Below are 19,819 nucleotides of genomic sequence, written 5' to 3'. Positions count from 1 at the left end.
CCATATTAAGACGGTTACTAGCAGTCATTTGATTTCTCTTTCATGGACAACATCACCATTCATAAACTGGGAAAAATAGATAGATATTGTGGCTCACCAGCAGCCAGCAGAACTGATGGCAGACTGAGACAGTGAGGTGATTGGGGAGGAACATGGGCCAGTCCTGGACCCTGGGGAAGGCTCTGATGAGTGCTCTGATTAGAGACAGAGATGGGGCCAGGGCCATCCAACAGTTATCAGCTGCCTTCAGAGTTGGATATCAGTGCGGCAGAAGAATAGCTGGAGCCTTTTCCCAATGTGCAAATACGCAGAGTTGCCAGAAGAAGGGAAAAGCTAAGAAAGAGTAAGGTTCTACATTTAGTCAAGAAAAACGAAATGCACAGGTACAATATAGGTGGTACCTTGCTCAACAGTAGTAACTGTGAAAGGGATCTTGGAGTCCTAGTGGACAACCATTTAAATATGAGCCAGCAGTGTGCAGCAGCTGCCAAAAAAGCCAACACAGTTCTAGGCTGCATAAACAGAGGGATAGAATCAAGATTACATGAAGTGTTAATACCACTTTGTAATGCCTTGGTAAGGCCACTGCCAGCCTCCGCTTTGCTGCTGCTTCGGCTGCCATTGAAACGGGGAGGGGGGGCATGGTATTTGGGAGGGGATTCATTGTTGTGCTGGAGGAAGATTCTAGATTTTGGACTGTCCACCTTACTGCGCATGTGGAGGAGGAGTGTTTCCCGCCAAGGCCAACGGACCTACATTCCATACTGGTGATGCTTTTCGAAGTTATCTCACACCTGACATTTGGGAGAATTATGATTGGACTGTGCACAGGATGCCGATAGGAGGGGAATGAATTATACAATATATTCTTCGCTTTCGCGCCTAAATATTCAGACTTAGCTTAGCTTCGCTTCTATTCATTTATAATTAGTAAAAGTACACTTGATTTCTACTAATGGAGTCCTGTGGTTTTCTTTCCTGATTTTTAAATGAAGAAGGGCTGACAGCCACACTTGGAATACTGCATTCAGTTTTGGTCGCCACAATGTAGAAAAGAAGTGGAGACTCTAGAAAGAGTGCAGAGAAGAGCAACAAAGATGATTAGGGGACTGGAGGCGAAAACATATGAAGAACGGTTGCAGGAACTGGGTATGTCTAGTTTAATGAAAAGAAGGACTAGGGGAGACATGATAGCAGTGTTCCAATATCTCAGGGGTTACCACAAAGAAGAGGGAGTCAAACTATTCTCCAAGGCACCTGAGGGCAGAAACAAGAAGCAATGGGTGGAAACTAATCAAGGAGAGAAGCAACTTAGAACTGAGGAGAAATTTCCTGACAGTTAGAACAATTAATCAATGGAACAGCTTGCCTCCAGAAGTTGTGAATGCCCCAACACTGGAAGTATTTAAGATGTTGGATAGCCATTTGTCTGAAAGAGTATAGGGTTTCCTGCCTAGGCAGGGGGTTGGACTAGAAGACCTCCAAGGTCCCTTCCAACTCTGCTATTGTATTGTAAACAAAGGCTGATTCAGGAGTGATGGCACAGGTGGACGGTGAATGGCCCCTCCCATAGGGAATAAAAAGACATGTAAGTGGAGGGGAGTCTGTAGGAGACAAGTAGTTCAATTCATTAGGATGAAGATCTGTTTCTGACTTCTTGCCAAGTAATTGATGCTACAGTGTGGTGTTTGGAAGATATCGGCTGGCAACTCTCCAAGCCTGATAAAGGTCTGAAATGTCATGAAAGACTGTTTGCTGAGACTTTGCTGGAGAGGAATTCCCTTCAACCTAAATAAAAGAGGTTTATTAGGATGAGGTGTCTGCTTCACGATCTTGGGAGACCTAGGTGAGAACAATTAATTTCATAATTCACCATCTAGACCTTGTGATAAAATGGCTCATAATGACCTTGACACATGAAATAAATAATTTGACCTTTTATACTTTAGGGGCAACTATTGCAACTCAATTAACGTTTGTCTACAAGATAGTTTATTAAGTCTTCATCTAAATGGATGTGAAAAATGTGGTATACCTTTCTATGCACCTATAAACATGGGGTAAACAATATCTTCATTCAGATCAGGTACAATTAGTTCTGTGACTTATACTGCATATGATTATTTCTATATCAGATCCATTATATTTAATACTTCATTTGCATTCTTAAGACGTTATCATTCAGGATTATGTAAAACTAACAGCTGCTTATAATTATATCTTTTTAGTGTGGAAATAATTTAAAACATCTGCCCTTATTTCAACATTTGCAGGCTTCAACTCAGTGAATGTCTTTTTACCTAAAGTCAAAGTTGAAGGACACAAATAACATAAAACTGTAAGTACTGCTACCAAATTTCTTGCATTTCATTTGTATTTACAACTGGTTTATCAGCAAAGCCTTCAAACAGCTAATTGTCTTTTTTAACATATATAATTTGGGATTGCTAATGAGTGGCAATTTTTGCTCTCACAGGGATTCTCCTTTAAGATGGAAATACCAACACAATAATTGTTGATATCCAAATGATTGGACCCTTCAGTTATTTAAATGAACATAAGGCTTCACTACTCAGTTTATTTAAATATTTGTTTGACAGCTACAGCTGTAGAGTTTTATAGAGCCTCTGAATTAGCAAGGGTAAGTGTAGGTTATCTTAGTTTCCAGCAGGCTTCCCCAGAGAAAAATGAGATTTGCTGCTTATGAAAGGCTAACACCACTTAAGTGGGCATTAATGTTTCCTCTGAGACTTGGATTCCTGTTTTTCTATATTAGGCGAAACTATTTTTTCCCAGAATTTACTGCTATGTTAATACTGATTCAACAATCTTTAAATATGTTGAGGTTTTTGCTATGTACAATGTATTGTGACAGTTCATATATTTAATTTAAACTCAGGAGTTTATTATGAAAGCAAAATAGCTTCATTTTAGCACACACACACATATTCCGTTTTCAATATCCAGAGACATTTTCTGTTGTTTTGAAAAGACAGATGTAAAACAATATAAATCAATATAGCTCTTGAAAAATTATTTGTTTGAATTAACTTTTACAAGAAACAATAAATAGAAAAATTGAACTACTTTCTACCAAACGTTAAACAGTTTACATTTTTACAGTTTCAAGATCTCAATCTAAAGACCACCATTATTTATTAAATAATAACAAAAGTGATGACTTTCATGCTATTTAAAACCCACTCCTTAAAAAAATTATGTATTGCAACGCTCCTGTAAAATATTAGAAAAAATATATCTGTTCTGAAAAGTGACCAAAAATGGTACAGAGCAATATAGTATAAGTGTATCCCAAATGAGTGAGTATGGCCTCACTACCACAGTTTTAGAAAATGAGAGGACAACCCATTGTTTTCTTTTGGTTGAATGGCAAACAAAGCCATCTCAAATGTTATCAATCAAAATTTACATTCCAAAGTTTAAGAAAATGGAGTGTTTTGGATGAATCATATTATGCATTAAGCAGATGTTGAAACTGTGTGTTCCATCCAAATAATTTATGTTATGGCAAAACTGAAAGGGTATTTAGGAATATATAGAAAACTACCTAAATTTATCACCGTGGGGAAGTTAATACGTTCTATAGATAACGTCTACAACAAAGTTGGGATTTCCGTGGGAGAAAAAGAATATGTTGAAAATTAGGATATGATCTCACGGTGATGAACCCATCATCTTACCATTAATTATGCATTTCCAAATTGAGAGGGATTTCATAGTGATGCATTTGATGATTGAAAATTGGACATTATAAGATATTCTATAGTTAAAACATAAAAGGGTTATGCTGGTGAGGAGTCTGTTTAATGTATGAAGGTAAAATGCCCCGGGAGGACAGAATCTCTATTGTTGTCAGCTTTGCTTATAGTAAACAAGATAATAACATCTGTCAAATACTATAGATAAATAATAATCTTCATTTAATGACCCTATAATCCCTTGGGGAGTGAAATCTGGGCAACTGATTGGAGCTGAGTGTTTACTGGCTGGATGCCCTTCCTGTCGCCAATGCAGAGTTATATTCAGCAGATATATTCTCATCATGTCCAGAGAAAGAAATGTCTGCCTCTACCTTGGATTGAACTCACAGCCTCCTGATTGTGAGGCAAGAGCTCCACCTCTAGGCCACTGAACCACTCATTATAGATAAATAATGAAACAAACAAAATACAGCCCTGAAACAGTTAATAATGTAAGAAGTTTTTCAAGCGTCTTGGAGGTATCTCAAAATTGGTCAGATAAAAGAAGAGTGCTAATCTCTTCATCATAGGAATGACTGAATTTTCTCAGAATTGGTAATATGAGATCTTTAGCATACAATGAAGTCTTTGACACCATATGCAATACTGACACTAGTATCAGTTTTGCTGTATCAGAGAATATACTAATGTGGTTTTAATAGGCGAGCCTAGTATGTTTATACGTTTCCCCCCAATGGGTAACACATCAAATCAGGAAGAAAAGTATACTGTGTAAGGATATATAAGATGTTAAATAAATATCTAGGGAGGGACAGAATTGCACCATAGCACAGATGAAAACTCTCTCTCTATTAGTTTGAATATCTGCCTTTCAAATACTCCGTTTAACTTCAGCCAAAGTTTAATTAAGATTGAGGGGATATATTGCTAAAATAGAAAAGTCACCTTTTGCCAGATCATAATTATGTTTTTTTTCAGACTTTAACACACACTTACCCCCCCAAAAGTGGGTGGAAATATATATGCGTTTTATAGAGTGAACGTTGTCGAAGCCCCACCCACCCGCTGCCCCCCCCTTTGGCTCTGCCTCCCAGCAATTTGCCTCCTTGCAGCAAAAAGCCAACAGCCTAGTCAGCTTCAGTACAGCCTGATTTAGCATGAGCAGCTGATTGGCAGTTAGATCTGCCTCCCAGAATGCCACCAATCAGCTGTTCCAGGCTGCGGGGATTGCCACCACTCATCGCCGCTGCCACCTATCACCGCGTCCACGCGGCCCATTTTTGGCCTCTGCACATCCCATTTTTGGCCCATTCCAGGTGGCAGGCTGCCACCTATCTCCGCCACCTGGAACAGGCCGAAAAATGGGATGCACAGAGGCCAAAAATGGGGCACACAGAGGCAGCGATAGGTGGCAGCGGTGATGGTTGACAGCAATCTCTGCAGGCTGGAACAGCTGATCGGTGCTATTCCAGGATGCAAATCCAACCACCAATCAGCTGCTCATGCTAAATTAGTATGTGCTGAAGCTGACCAGGCTGTTTGCTGTTTGCTGCAAGGAGGCAAATTGCTAGGAAGCAGAGGCAGATTCCCCCCCCCTTATTTTCCTCCCCAAAAGCTAGGTGCATCTTATGGTCCAGAGCATCTTATAGTCCAAAAATTTGTCTCCTTAGGATAGAAATAAACCTATTTTTCAATGTATATTGGACAAAGGAAATTCCCCAAATGATTTGGTGTGACCAAAATGTAAGATGACAAAGTCTCAGATGAGGCCAAAGGTAGCACAGCCTAGTTTTAGTGAAATATGCATGTTGAGAGTTGAATAAAGGTATTTGTAGCTGATGGGGTTTGGACTGGATGGCTTCTAAGCTTGATATACCTTTACAGATGCACAGCTGGGTACCAACTAACATGAATCCAAAACTTTAGTTTTAAGCATTTAATCTGTTGCTGAGATGCAGTTGATATAATATCGTTTCTATATTTAATAATTAAAAGGATGCTGTTTGAACATTTTGGCATCACTGCTGGATGCTAAAAGAATAAAAAAATGCCAATATTTTGACAATAGATTTGTCAAATCTTCTGACAAAAGCTTTCAATTTTTGATTGATTATGTGCCATCAAGTCACTTTCAACTCTGTGACCACATAGATTTTCTCCGAGATGATTTACCCCTAACTTGTGCACTCGTTACTTTGTAATTGAGTCCATCTACCTGTTGCTGGTCATCCCATTTTTTGTCTTTCCTTCTACCTTTCTTGGTATTAGAACCTTTTCCAGAGAACAGGTGTTCACATAATGTGTCTGATGTAGGATACTTCAAGCCTTGTTATTTGTGCCTTGAGTGAGAACTCTGCGTTGATTTGTTCAATGATCCATCGGCTTGTTTACTTGGCGGTATATTATATTCTCAGAATTTTCTCCAACATCAAAAATGCCAATATTTTGACAATAGATTTGTCAAATCTTCTGACAAAAGCATTGATACCCTTCCTATTCTGTTTCTTTAAAGTCCAACTTTTGCTTCCATGCAGTGCCACAGGATTATCATGACTTGCACAATTCTGATCTTTATAGCTATAAATACATCAAGACATTTCAATAGCTTTTCCAAGGCATTTCAATAGCTTTTTCAAGGCATTTCAATAGCTTTTTCAAGGCATTTCAATAGCTTTTCCAAGGCCTTCATGATAGTGGGGTGGGAGGAATGTCATGCAGATAAATGATTTTTAGTATGGAAGAAATGATTCATAATAGAATTAAGAATATTAGAAAGAACTCTGTTTAAGTACAGCAAGGATGGAACCATTCAGGGGTTCTGTAGTAGTGAATTTCTTACATACCGTCCTTTTGATATGGCCAACAGTATGGAACATAACCATGCACTGAAAACCAGGTGGGATTTTAGTTCTATAGAATGGCTCACATTTACTGGAGAGAGAAGGAGGTGGGTGGAATCTAATGTGCTATCTTTGGGGGGGGGGGTTGGGATAATGTGACAATATCATGTTGCTACATTTTGTCTAATCTATGAGATTACTCATTCCAGCACTGAAGCCAAAGAAGTAAACAAAAACAGGACAACAGATGAAGCTCTCTTCTGAAACTGTACGTGATTTTAATTATATCCTGACCCTCTGACGCAATTGCCTCACTTACAGAACCTGTTGTGAAATAGCAAGTTCTGAACCTGAAGCATCATTTTATGTGTTTTTCTGACTTAGGCTGCACATATGCCTCTCTTCAGTCCTAATAATTTGTGTATGGATTGGCTCGAAAGTGCTCCCTGTGTGAACAAAACTTTTATATTCATTGTCCAGTGGAAAAGTGGAAAACTATCACTGATCGTCTCTTTTGACAACTGCCCAAACTGGTCCTCAATTGCCAGGGAAAAAATGTGTCCCACTAGTGTCACTGGCCTGTTCTTGTTATTAATAGAGGAAAACAATTTTGAATCCTCTTGCAGGGTTTTTCGTCTTTCTGCCTGATCCCACTTCTGAAACAAAGTAAAGTTAGGGAGCTAAGGGGAATATTTTAAACAGCACAGCAAATGTTAGTGAGGAATGTTCCAAAATTTCAACCTGAGTCAGAAAATGTTAGCTAGTTCAATAAGCTTAATATTATACTGATTATCTCAAATGACTGATGTTGATATATAAAACCCTAAATGCTATAAGGCTTTAAAAAATAGAACAGTTATTTGACACAAAATATTCTTTCTAGTTCTCAGATAAATTTTCATTCCAATATTTTTCCCAAGTAGATGAAGCAGAATAGGGCTGGGGGCAGTAGCTCACAAGAACCAATTTAGAAATTTTCTGAAATTTTGCAAATTGGTTGAGAGCAGAGCTGAACCACTATAGGAGATGACCAGGCTGAGTTAGAGGGAGGGATCAAATGCATCATAAGTCATGAGTTCTTTCATTTCCACAAGAGATGTAAGTCTCTTGTGGAAGAATTCCTTATCTACCACCAAAGTGCTTTGACCATTAGTAGTTCAGGTTCTTGTAAAGAACTTAAACCTGCAATAATTTTTTATATCTCAACTGCCTGGATCTCCTGATTTTCCTGGCATTTGACGGCCACTATGTCAAACACATTGATCAGCTGTTCTGCAGCTAGTGGCAGGGTAGCAACAACAGAATAAAAGATTTGGAAGGTCTTCTAGTCCATCCCCCTGCTCAATCAGGAAACTTTATAACAGCAGGGCCAATTCTTAAACATTTATCAGCATACCACAAGGTAGGGGCAAAAGAACTTTTCTGTCTGAAGATGCTATAATTTTTAGACAATTAGGAAATCATATTGTTATTATATCAGCAAAAGAAGAATTAAAAATAATCCTCCAACCCTATCTTCAATAAATGCTCAAAATGGTAGATTATCAATATTATGCTCAATTATTTAGCCTCCAACTCCCAGAATTCTCCAGCTCCAGGTGACTTAAAGTCCACACATCTTCAAAGTAAGTTGATAAATGCTGCTCAGCAGCTACAGTTTAACTCAATGTGGGTTTTATCCAAGGCACTCTTTTCAAACAGAATTGACCTAAGATCCACGACATACAGATACCCCCAATACTTAACCTATCCTTTAAATTACATACTTCAGTGAAATATACTTTTGTGTAATTTGTTTGGAAATGGAGATTCAATGATATTGGTTTGTACAAAAATAATCATTTATTGAGGTGTGCCTTACACTTTCTAAGACATGAGAAAAAGGTGACAGAATGTATTCAGATACCAATTTAAAGACTGAGCTGCAAGTCCACCACATTGTTTCATTGATGGAATAGATTCCATTGATGAGATGGAGAGATGAACATCCTACTGACTCCTGCAGCCCTCAAATCCTACCCAAGACTTTTTCAGAGAGGACCTCAAACCTCCAGATCAGCTTTTGAGGCCAAAAAAGGTTGCAGGAAAGAGAGAGGAAAGATACAGGTTTTAATGCCGTTTTTTCCCCCAGCTGTGCTCCATATTGAATTACATTATTATATTCAGATTTGTAATACAAGAATAGACCTTATAACTGCGATAAAATTGTTGGCTGCCTGCTGTATCCCTGAGCTTCTGATTTTGCTTTCCTCTTATATGTGTATGTATCTGTGTGTGTGTGTGAGGGGGATGGCTCCCTGTGTGTATGTGTTAAATATATATCTTTTTTTTTTCAAGGCTACTTCTTCGGACCGTGGAAACATTTCCTGTTAATATTTCCATACTACATCCAAGCAGAGCTTTTAAATGTAGCAGAAAGTGAAACATATAGAGTTTCTGTTTCCTTATTGCTATTTTTTTTTAAAAAAAATGCCATTGGGGTTTTGTTTCTGTATTTTAATAATACTGTATTTTGCAGTAAAGAGAAACACATTCAATTCAAGTCTTAACTTTCACTTTTTACATAAACACAATATATTCAAAACATGTATGATTTAAAGTTGTGTGTGTGTGTGTGTGTGTGTCTGTGTTTTGAATAATGGTTCTGTCTGTTCGGATTCCGGTGAAGGCTCTCCAGACTCATTATATGGTTATAGATGGCAGTGTTATGCTGCCCTCTAACGTCACATTCCATACAGTTCATCCCTGGCACTAAGAATCCTCTTTATGGAGAAATTCAGTTAACATCTACCTCTTTTCAATGTTACAAGATACAGATGCATTAACTATATTTAACTAATCTGGTCAAAAGATGCTTTCTCATCACAGAACGTAATCCACAGAACATTGATTCCATTGAATAATTATATAAAGATAGAGTTTATAATCGTAGCAAAGACCAAATCTTCAACAGGGTTACTCGGGTATAAATTAAGAGAAAGATTGTTCAAAATGCCACCTGATTTCTGCATATAAAACCACAGTCTTTCGCAATCTGGTGTCCTCCAGCTGTCTTGTATTCTAACACTTACAGTAATCCATAGGTGGGTTTTGGAAAACACCAGTTTGAAAAAGAAAGATATTTTTGCTAAAATAATTTTATTCCAGCCATTTGAACCAAAGATTATATCATCTCTCAATGGACCATAAATGTTTATATTAGAAAATCAAGGATTTTTCTCAAATTTACTTCTCGTGTTTGGCTAGAAGCCAGCCAGTATGGCCACCACAAGCAGTGATGGAAGTTGACATACATATGTGGAAGTCACGAGGCAGGATGTTTGTTTTAGACCTGAGCATATCATATCACATTAGGAGCATTGTTAAATTGCTTTCATGAGACCTAGCACCTATTGGTTTCTCCTCCAAAAATTAGAATGGAATTGTAGGTCAATCACTGAACTGGCATTGTATTTTCCGAGGAAAAAAAATGAATCGGGTATTTGGCTACCGTTAGCATGTTACTTTTTTTTTCTTCATTTTTGTCTTGCTAATATTTTATTAAGCAAGGAACATAAACAAATCCAGTCTTCTAAATTCTAGAAACCAAACTGATGTGAGGACAATTTTTGTGACGCAGTTACTTCGTAGCCATAATGTCTTCTGAGCCAAAAGAAATTCAATTTCCCATGAAATAAACAATTCTAGTAATCACAGCACCACTTTAAACAAACAAATTGTTGGTCATCAAATGGGAATTTCCCATCATTAGTTATCACTAGTAACAGCTTGATTATTGGAGCTCATTTCGCCAACTGATATTCATGCCAGAAGCATCTCTGGGCAACATAACTTACTAGAATCTTCTATAGCCTGAGACTGGTCTGGAACTACATTTCCCAGAATTCCCAGCAACTATGAGTTGGGAAGGGGACAGTTACTCTCAACATTTTAGGGAAGGCATCAGTGTAGACACTGCGCCTAAGTTGATGTTTATGGGGTGTATTTTCAACTTATGGACAATTTATCTAGGCAAGTAGAAATAGCATTAGAATTAGATTTAAAATTAGATTTAATTAGAATTAGATAGTGAATTCAGTGTTCTCAATTCCAAGTTCATAACTTTATCTGTGATCTTTCTAGTGGAATGATTGTCTATAGTATTGAGCCAGAAATGTCAGTGATGTGAAGATAGAAAACATAACCACTTTTTCTCATTTTTTAAAAACCTGCTGTCATGAATTACATCATTTGCCAGCTAGTCCTGGATCATTTATTATTGTTAGAATAGATCTCCCTGAAACAGGGAATTTATGCGATTTAATTTATATAATGGCAAAACCATAAATAAAGAGAAGATGACAGAGTAGCAACCCCTGTCTCTGTTGCAACTCCAATTTATCATAGCAATGATCCAATTCAAATTTATATTTGCATATTTCAATAGGCTTAAGGAGATACAACCTAGTATTGGATCGTGGGTTTTGTGAGCAAATAAAAAGCATCAAAGAATTGATCTCCATAGGTGATATTATTCTAAGAAACAACATAACTTTCCTACTTCAAATTCCATTTTTCATTTCCTACTCTTTTATGACATTTTTTTTAAAGAACACTTGTCAAAAGCTTGTTTGACAAGAAACTCTGTACCCTGGCCAAATTGTCAAATAAAAAAATAGAACTTACTTGATATACACGGGACATAACAGTGTTGCAACAGGCTCTTGAACTATTATTCATAATGGTATGTCAAGCTGAAGAAATATACTGAAAGACTCTTGACCTGAGCTAAAATATTTCAGAACCATTCTCTATTCTACTATAACAGCCTGTATCACAGAGAGAAAGCCACCTAGATCTAAGGAGAAATTTCCTGACAATTAGAGCAATTAGTCAATGGAATGACTCACCTCCAGAAGTTGTGGGTGCTCCAACACTGGAGGTTTTTAAGAAGAGATTGGACATTTTTCTGATATGGTATAGGGTTTCTGCCTGAGAAGGGAGTTGGACTAGAAGATCTCTAAGGTTACTTCCAACTCTGCTTTTCTGTTAATTCCTCACCCACCTCTAACCATGGCACCAATTTGATAACCGATTTTTTTCTGCTATTTCTTTGATATTTCTTTTGACTCATCCATGATCCAGTCACTTCATATTGGAAGTAGCCACTTGTGGTCACTACCTCTGGTTTCACCTGAAGGAATCACATTTTGTTTCTGCAGAGAGACATCTGTCTGCATAATTCTCACCAATATTTTCTATTTTGTATCTTTCATGCCTGCTTTGTTGACAGGAATCATGTCATAGTAATGACTGTTGCCACTACAATCGTGTATGATTGCTCTAGTGAGGGGTGTCGGCATTACAGCGTTGTCATGTGATGTATTTGGACTTCTCTCCGCTTCACTAAATTGGGCATGGGCGTGGCCAGTGCATGACACATCTGGCCCACGAGTTGGGAGTTTGACAGCCCTGCTCTAGTTTGTTTGTTCTCCATGGCTATCCAATAGCTACTTTCAGCCTCAAAGTCAGAACAAGATGACTTGATGTCTTGCGGCCACAAGTACTCTTAAAGGCCTAACTGAAGATGGAGTTCATGTGTGATTGGCTGCTTCCTTGTGTGTATGTGTGTGTACACACACCAAACTAAATTGTATGTTACTATTAAATAAATATCAAAAGAACAGACACATCACAAAACAGTTAACATCACAGTTAACTGTTCTTATATCAGTTAACTGAGACAGAGAAGTAATAGTAATAGAAGTGAATGCAGGTAATCCTCGACTTATAGCAGTTCATTTAGTAACTGTTCAAAGTTACAATGGCATTGAAAAAGGGTTTTATGACTGTTTTTCACACTTATAACTGTTGCAACATCCCTGCCAAGGTCCTGAGGATTTAATAGCTGCCAGCTGATGTAAGACTGTAAGATGTAATTTGTAAGCTGAAGGCTAGGCTGATGAAATAAGGTTGATTCATTGCAGCTATGGTATAACCCTTATAAGACTCTGATGGGAGGTCCACACAAGTCTATATATAGGTGGCTATAAGAGGGTGTGTTTTCTTCTTCTTCTCAGCGTGTATTCAGTTCTCTCCTTGTGTCTGTAGTGAATGGTAAGGGATTTTATTTCCTGCATGTGTCTATTTGTATATAGTTTTAAATAAATGACTGTGTGCTGTTTTTTTTTTGCTCCTGGGTGTATCACATAAAGCTAGTCACGCTGTCAAAACTCTGACAATCCCCACGGTCATGTGATTAAAATTTGGATGCATGGCCACTGACTCATATTTATGACCGTTGCAGTGTCCTGGGGTCATGTGATCCCCTTTTGGGCCCTCCTGAGAAGCAAAGTCAATGGGGAAGCCAGATTTGTTTAACAACTCGGCTACCAACTTAACAAGAAAGGTTGTAAAATGAAACAACGTTCACTTAACAATTATTTCACTTAGCAACAGAAGTGTTGGGCTCAATTGTTGTCGTAAGTCGAGGATTACCTGTGTTGCTATTTTTATTTTAAACCTGGGAAAGATCCTTATTCTGTCTTTTTAAAGGGGATGGGGAGTGAGAGGGCTTGTATAACAGTTCTACAATTTATAAATTGGAGTCTACTTAAACATGACAAATAGGGGCTTTTAGCTAGAAGTACAGCATTCCATTTCTATGTAAGTGTACATAATTGCTACAATTTATGGCTTTTCCTCTCTGCATTTTTAGGCGTCTGAGTCCTTTACTCTGCAACTTGCACTTGTCTGAATCACCAAACAACTCCCATTGTCATTTATGCTGGATCTCATAATGAAACCTCTGTAGCATTTACATTAATCAACTATTGAAATAGTTTCCTGTAGAAGCAATAATATGTACCATTTTTAAAAAAAAGAAAACTTTAAATGCTACATTTGCTGTATGTCGAGAAAGCATAAAAATAATATATTAAAAAAAAAACCTTTATCGAGTATTTCATGATCTTACCAGAGGCCTGAGTTCAGGATGTGTCAGAATATATCCATTATTCGTAATTGCAAATGCATATCCGTGAATGCCTAGCTGCAAGGAAGAAGAAAAACAAGAACACATAGAATAAGTAAGTCCTTTGAAAAGCAACAGGTGAAGTGGCTGCAACACAATCCCAGCAGGAGATTATCTTGCCTGGCTTCCCACTGGGGTTTTCTAAGAAAACTTCTCTGAAAATTGGACCTTTTGTTGTTTTCGCTTCAAACATACAGTTGGTCCCTTTGTTGCACCGGTTAATTGCTTGTGTTTTCTAACTCTCAGCCTTCTCCAAAATGATCAGAAAGGCCTGAAGTAATAAGTATACTGAGTAGCCTTGGATTAAAGTAGATTAGGACTCCTTATTGCTGCATTAAGATGCCATCTACCAGTTCTTAAAGTGGCATAAAGGTAGGCCAGCTAAACATTTACTGCCCAAAGGCTGAACTTCATTCTTGCTAACATAGCAGGTAAATGTTATGTCCTTAAAAATTGAATGCACAACAAAGGAAGCAACTTGTGGAGCCCTCTGATTCCCCCCCCCAAAAAAAACATCAGCAGTCTGGGTGCAGGAACATCTACAAAATACTCTACACCCATATTTATTTTATTCTGTTACATTATTTTATTATTTTATTTTATTTATTAAATTTGTATCCCGCCCATCTCACCAGAGGCAACTCTTTCAAAGAAGTCTCAACTTTTCAGGAAGAGGGGAGACTTAGTAACTTTTGCTTTATGTCCCACAAAACAGTGTGGGTGGGCTGATCAGAAGTGGTGGGAAATATGTAAAGAATGAACTGACACTTGGTGGGGTAACAGACGCTTTTATGAATAATTTGCTTCAGTAAATTGAGAGAATGAGAAAAACAAGAGGCAAAATGTAACCCAATTAGAGCTACACCTTTGATCTTAAAAGTCTGAGAAAGAGTGGAAGAATGGAAAAATGGGCTGAGAATTTCCTGTTTTACCAAGCGATTTCACCTCACAAAGAATCACTAGCCTAGAGTGAGTGGGAGATCCAGGGGAACAGTTGTGGGGTGCGGTAAGAGAAAAGGCAACCAGGCTTCCTAGTTTCTCCCTTAAAGTCCCACAGGAAAGAAACTGTAGCTTCTGGCAAGCAGCCAGGAGGGACCCAAGCCATTTGGCTCTTAGAGCTGCAGAAGCAGAAGTCCAAGTTCATGACTTCTTCTCAAATTTGTTATCTCTCCCAACATCAAAGACAAAATTACTTCCATTGTTTCTTTAAAAAGTACTCTTAACATTTGCAGCAGCCTAATTAAAAATAGAGGATGCACTGTTATCTACAGCCTTTCTCAGTCAGCCTGAAGATGAAGTGTAGGAAACAGCTGATTGCGCCCAACTTGTGTACACAGATACATCTGAAGGTTAGTGCTCTATTAAGAGATTAATTTAAAACAGGTCTACTGTGATTTCAGTATACTAGGAAATAAACTATCTCAGAGAAGTGCTTTTTATCAAAAGAAGTAACAAGTGTTAACTTCTTTTACCTGTGTTTTAATTAAGCCTTATTGCCTCTTGATCTTTTGTGGTACAGGTAGGTCACTCTATATAATTTGAGGCTGTATATAATTTGATTTTATGAGCTGAAAAAGTTGCATGCATTTTTGTAAACCAGGTTTGGTATATTTTAACTCTTCTTTTCTCTCTTATTTTCCTAACAACATTTGGAGTTAGCGTATTTTTCAAAGTATAAGACACACTCCCTCCCCCCAAAAGTGGGTGGAAATGTCTGTGCGTCTTAGACTGCAAATGTTGCCAAAGCCCTGCCTTCTTTCTGGCCCCCACCCTTCAACTGTTTTTGCCCCCACCCTTCAACTGTTTTTGACTGCCACACATCATGTTTTTGGCCTCTGTGTGTCATATATTTGGCCTCCACATGGTCCATTTTAGACCCGTTCCAGGCTGTGAGGCTCACCACAGCACATTGCTGCTGATCGCCGTCTCTGTGGGTTGCGTTTTTGGCCAGTTCCAGGCAGCGGGGATCAGTGGCAGTGAGCTGTGGCAGGCTGAAAATGCAATGCCCCAAGGCCAAAAACGTGACGCACGAAGGTGGCAATCAGCAGTGATGTGCTGTGCTGATCCTGCAAGCCTGGAACAAGTCTAAAATGAAGCATAAGGAGGCTAAAAACACAATGCCCAGAGGCCAAAACCACAACGCATGGGGGCCAATAATGTGATGCACAGAGGCGGCGATAGGCTGTGCCAATCCCTGCAGGCTGGAACAGCTGATTGCTGGTATTCCGAGAGGCCGATCCAAAGACCAATCAGCTGCCCGTGCTGAATCAGGCTGTGATAATGTGCTGTTTGCTGTAAAGATGCTAGTCAGATAAATACCGATAGATGCTGGTAGGCAGAGGCAGGTTTTTTTCCCCGTTTTCCTCACCAAAAACTAATTTGTGTCTTATACTCTGGAGCGTCTTAAAGTCCGAAAAGCATGGCATTTATCGCTTGCACTTCTTAGAAGACAGGCAGTGGCAATAATAAATACTAAGCAGCTAACCCTGAGGAAGAGGTAGAGCCTGGTCATTTAGATCTGGTAGGCTTCTGGAATAGATGCTCTGGAATCTCCAACATTTCATTCTAGTTGTGGCACAGCTGGGCTGTTACACAATTTATTGACATTGGATAATAAACACAGATCAGAAGTTTAATTTTGGGATCTTTGCCATTAAATTCAATGGTACTTACCAGTGCATAATTCATTTAAAACATTAACTTAAAGTAAGTTAAAAAAACATATTGGGGACATTAATACAATTAATGGACATTAATACAATCAAGTGACTCCAGTGGTATTTCATGAGAAAAGTATTCCGCTCCTCTGCTCGCAATAGAATACTTTATGTCACTAAACTTCAAAGTTTGGACCTGGACAACCTAGAACTACACTGCCTACGGTCTGACCTAAGTTTAGTACACAAAATTGTCTGCTACAACATCTTACCTGTCAATGACTACTTCAGCTTCAACCACAAAAATACATGAGCACACAATAGATACAAACTCAAAGTAAACCACTCCAAACTCAATTGCAGAAAATATGACTTCGGCAACAGAGTGGTCAATGCCTGGAATGCACTATCTGGCTCTGTTGTTACATCCTCAAACCCCCAAAACTTTAACCTTAAACTGTCTACCGTGGCCCTCATCCCATTCCTAAGAGGTCTTAGGAATAAGTGCACCAGTGTGCCTACTGTCCCTGTCTTACGTTTCCCATTTATTTGTACTCATTTCTTATGTATATATGTATACTGCTTACACTTATATGTTTATATGTTATATTCATACTTATACTTGTTTTCTCATACATGCTTGACAAACCAAAATAAATAAAATAAATAAATACATATTTTTAGTTTGAAAAAGAAAAAGACAAAGAAGACTTGATATCTGGACTGCATTCCCTAAATCTCCAGAATGCAACAGCACAAATTAACAATGCAGCTTGTGCTGGATGGCAGGAAAATCACTCCTCTCCACCCCATATTCCCATTGGAACACTGTAAGATTTATGTGGGAATTTTTACTGTTTTACTCCTTCTGAGTTCTTCTTCTTCATGTTATAAGGCAATAATCTGATATGAATAAAAATAAATTTCCAATTTCAGATCTAAGAGAGCTATGGGAAATAATCTAAAATGATGTGGTGTTATATTAGCCCTAGAAGTTTATGCATAATCAAATTTAGCACTATACTTATTTTTCTGAAAATCCCATTCTATTTGACAATGCTTCTCTTACACAGCTGAATGCACTCATTGATTGCAATAAATGTACCTTCAGATCAATGATGTGCAGTCATTAAAACATCCCTTGGTGGAAAAATCACTGTTAATAGCTTTCACAGATGTTCTGCATAACCCAGCTTTACCCCCAGGATGCAGAAATGATCTAAAACCTGCTGAGATGAGGGTTTTTTTTTTCTCCTTGTAAGTTATTTTGTTGTGGATTTTTACACAATGAGAATACAGCTCTTTCTAAAATTCTCTGATTAAGCATAAAAATGATAAGATGTTTCAAAACAATGTTTAGCTCAATGATTTTAAGCTAACCCACCTGTCTTGATCAGGCACATTTTAAAATAGTGATGTCCACAGAGTGAGGTCCAAAGCTACATTAAGGCATTCTTATTTTATTGCCATTTACACCAAAGAGCTGGAATTCTGGTAAACTGCCAGAGTATAGAAGTCTTAATAAAACTGATCTTTGGAGAAACTGAAAAAAAAATATTAAGAAAAATTTCCCAAATGCGAAAGAGTTTATGTTTAAAAACAAAACTCCTTTAAAGGATATGAGTAATCATTTCCATGTAGTAAACTACAATGTGATTTCAAATCTAAGGTATGAAAAGGATTTTCTGATTCCATGACAGTATTTTGGGATGTGATCTCTAACTGTAACATTCTCATACAACATTTGTGCTTTATTTTTCATAAGAAGTTAGCATCTATTACTAGATCTCACAATATGTCAGTTGGAAAAGGGAAGTTGATGCTGCTGAAATTTAATGGAATTTGATGCACCATTACAGACTGAGCGCATGTCTTCAGATAGTATATAACCATGATAGTGAACCTATGGCATGCGTGCTGGAAGTGGCACGCAGAGCCATCTCTCTGGGCAAGCGAGCCGTCACCCATTGCTCTTCCGGATTCTGGTGCACCGGCTAGCTACTCTTCCCATGCATAAAAACACCTGTGCACCGTCCACTTGTTCTTCTGGTGTGCATGTACGTGCAAAGACCAACTGGCTGGTGGATGCTCTTCCAGTTTCCGGCATGTGCATGCACAAAGGCATGCTCCCATTTCAGAACTCAGTGCTGAAAAGATTCACCAACATTGGATGTAAGATCACAGCCCAGCAGTAATCATGTCAGTCTTGTGCAAGATATTGCACAGTGGCTTCTACAAGTAGAATTGACTTGTTGCTTCTGCCAGTTTTGTGATAATAGCAATCCTTTTCATAGAAGAGTTTCTTTGGACCTAGCTCTATACATTTTTATACTTTTACATTTTTATACAAATGCAATTAACTTTGACTGTGTAGCAGTTTACAAATGGGTAAGTTACCTTGTATTTTGGAATTGCTTTCAGAAGTTCTTTCACTGGAACATCTGTGCCCACAACTCCCAGGAGAATGCCTCTTGATCTCTATTTTAAAATAAATATATATTTAATATTGGGTCAATAAACAATTAAAATCAACGGTTTCAGCCAATCAGTTTAATCCCACATGGATTAAAACTGCACCAAGGAATACAGTCATTCTCCTTTATTGATAAAGATCCCTGTAGTTAATCTGCCTGTCCAAGCACTAGGCCCATGTGAACCTGGGCAACCTCAAGTCTCATCACTGCACTGGTGGCAATGTGGCAATTCCCATACAGCATCAGGGAGGAAGACTTCTTCCTTGAATTTCGCGGGTTATAAGTGAAACATCTTTAAAGAAAATACAAGAAAATCCAGTTTGCCTCCTGAAAAAGCACCTTTGGGACTTCCTTGGAAGAACCACACTGAAAGATACTTGGGTGAAGTATTAAGTTAAAGTAAAGAGCCTTTCTGAGATGTTGCATGGACCTAACCCAAATCTCCAAAATCGAGAGCCATTTTTTTCTTCTAATCCTGGAAAGAAAAGCGTAGATGATGTGCAACATTTCCGCTGATAAGGATGCTTTCTGTTAAACTCTTTGAGTCTGGAAGTGTATCGTGGAAAAATGTTGCATGGAACTATGCAATTTACTTTGGTTTCTCTTCAGATCGTATAAATCTCTCGCCTTTTATGGAAATATATAACTTACTTCCCCAGCCGCCTGATCCTGCTAACTGATACCTCAAAGGGAAGTATTAAGTAAAAAGCAGTTTAAAAAGTTAGATATGAAGCAGAATGTTAAAAACATATTAAAACTTTGTTGAACTTATTTTTTCCTTAGGCAACTTTATACCATAAGTGCAGACATTTGTTCTAATCAAGAATTCTATAGGAACAAAAACAAAAGTGCATGCATTTGTGTTTATGTATATATGTATAGTTGAATGTGTATATGTACAGGGTGCTACTACAGGCAAGAGTTTTACACAGACAGATTGTGTATAACGAGTTCAGATGTTTGAGACAGAATGCAAATAATCTAGGAGCAGTTAACATGCTTACATGTAATTGAAACAAATAATTTTCAAACTTTTATAACAGTTTTTAGGTTTTATATCCTGTTTGATATATTCCCTTTCCCTTTTACAAGCTTCAATAAACATGCAAATAAA

General features: G+C 38.0%; 1 protein-coding gene across 1 annotated transcript in view; it reads right to left on the bottom strand.

Moving 5' to 3' along the window:
• Positions 1-19,819, bottom strand: part of CACNA2D3 (calcium voltage-gated channel auxiliary subunit alpha2delta 3) — a 594,623-nt gene that overhangs the window by 122,504 nt on the left and 452,300 nt on the right. Inside the window, 2 exon segments of the mRNA XM_032208561.1 lie at positions 13,518-13,592; positions 18,629-18,709. Coding sequence (XP_032064452.1) covers positions 13,518-13,592; positions 18,629-18,709 — 156 coding nt within the window.

Source organism: Thamnophis elegans, chromosome 2 (assembly GCF_009769535.1).
Source record: "Thamnophis elegans isolate rThaEle1 chromosome 2, rThaEle1.pri, whole genome shotgun sequence".
Taxonomy (NCBI): Eukaryota; Metazoa; Chordata; class Lepidosauria; order Squamata; family Colubridae; genus Thamnophis; species Thamnophis elegans.
This window is presented reverse-complemented; position numbering and strand designations above follow the sequence as displayed.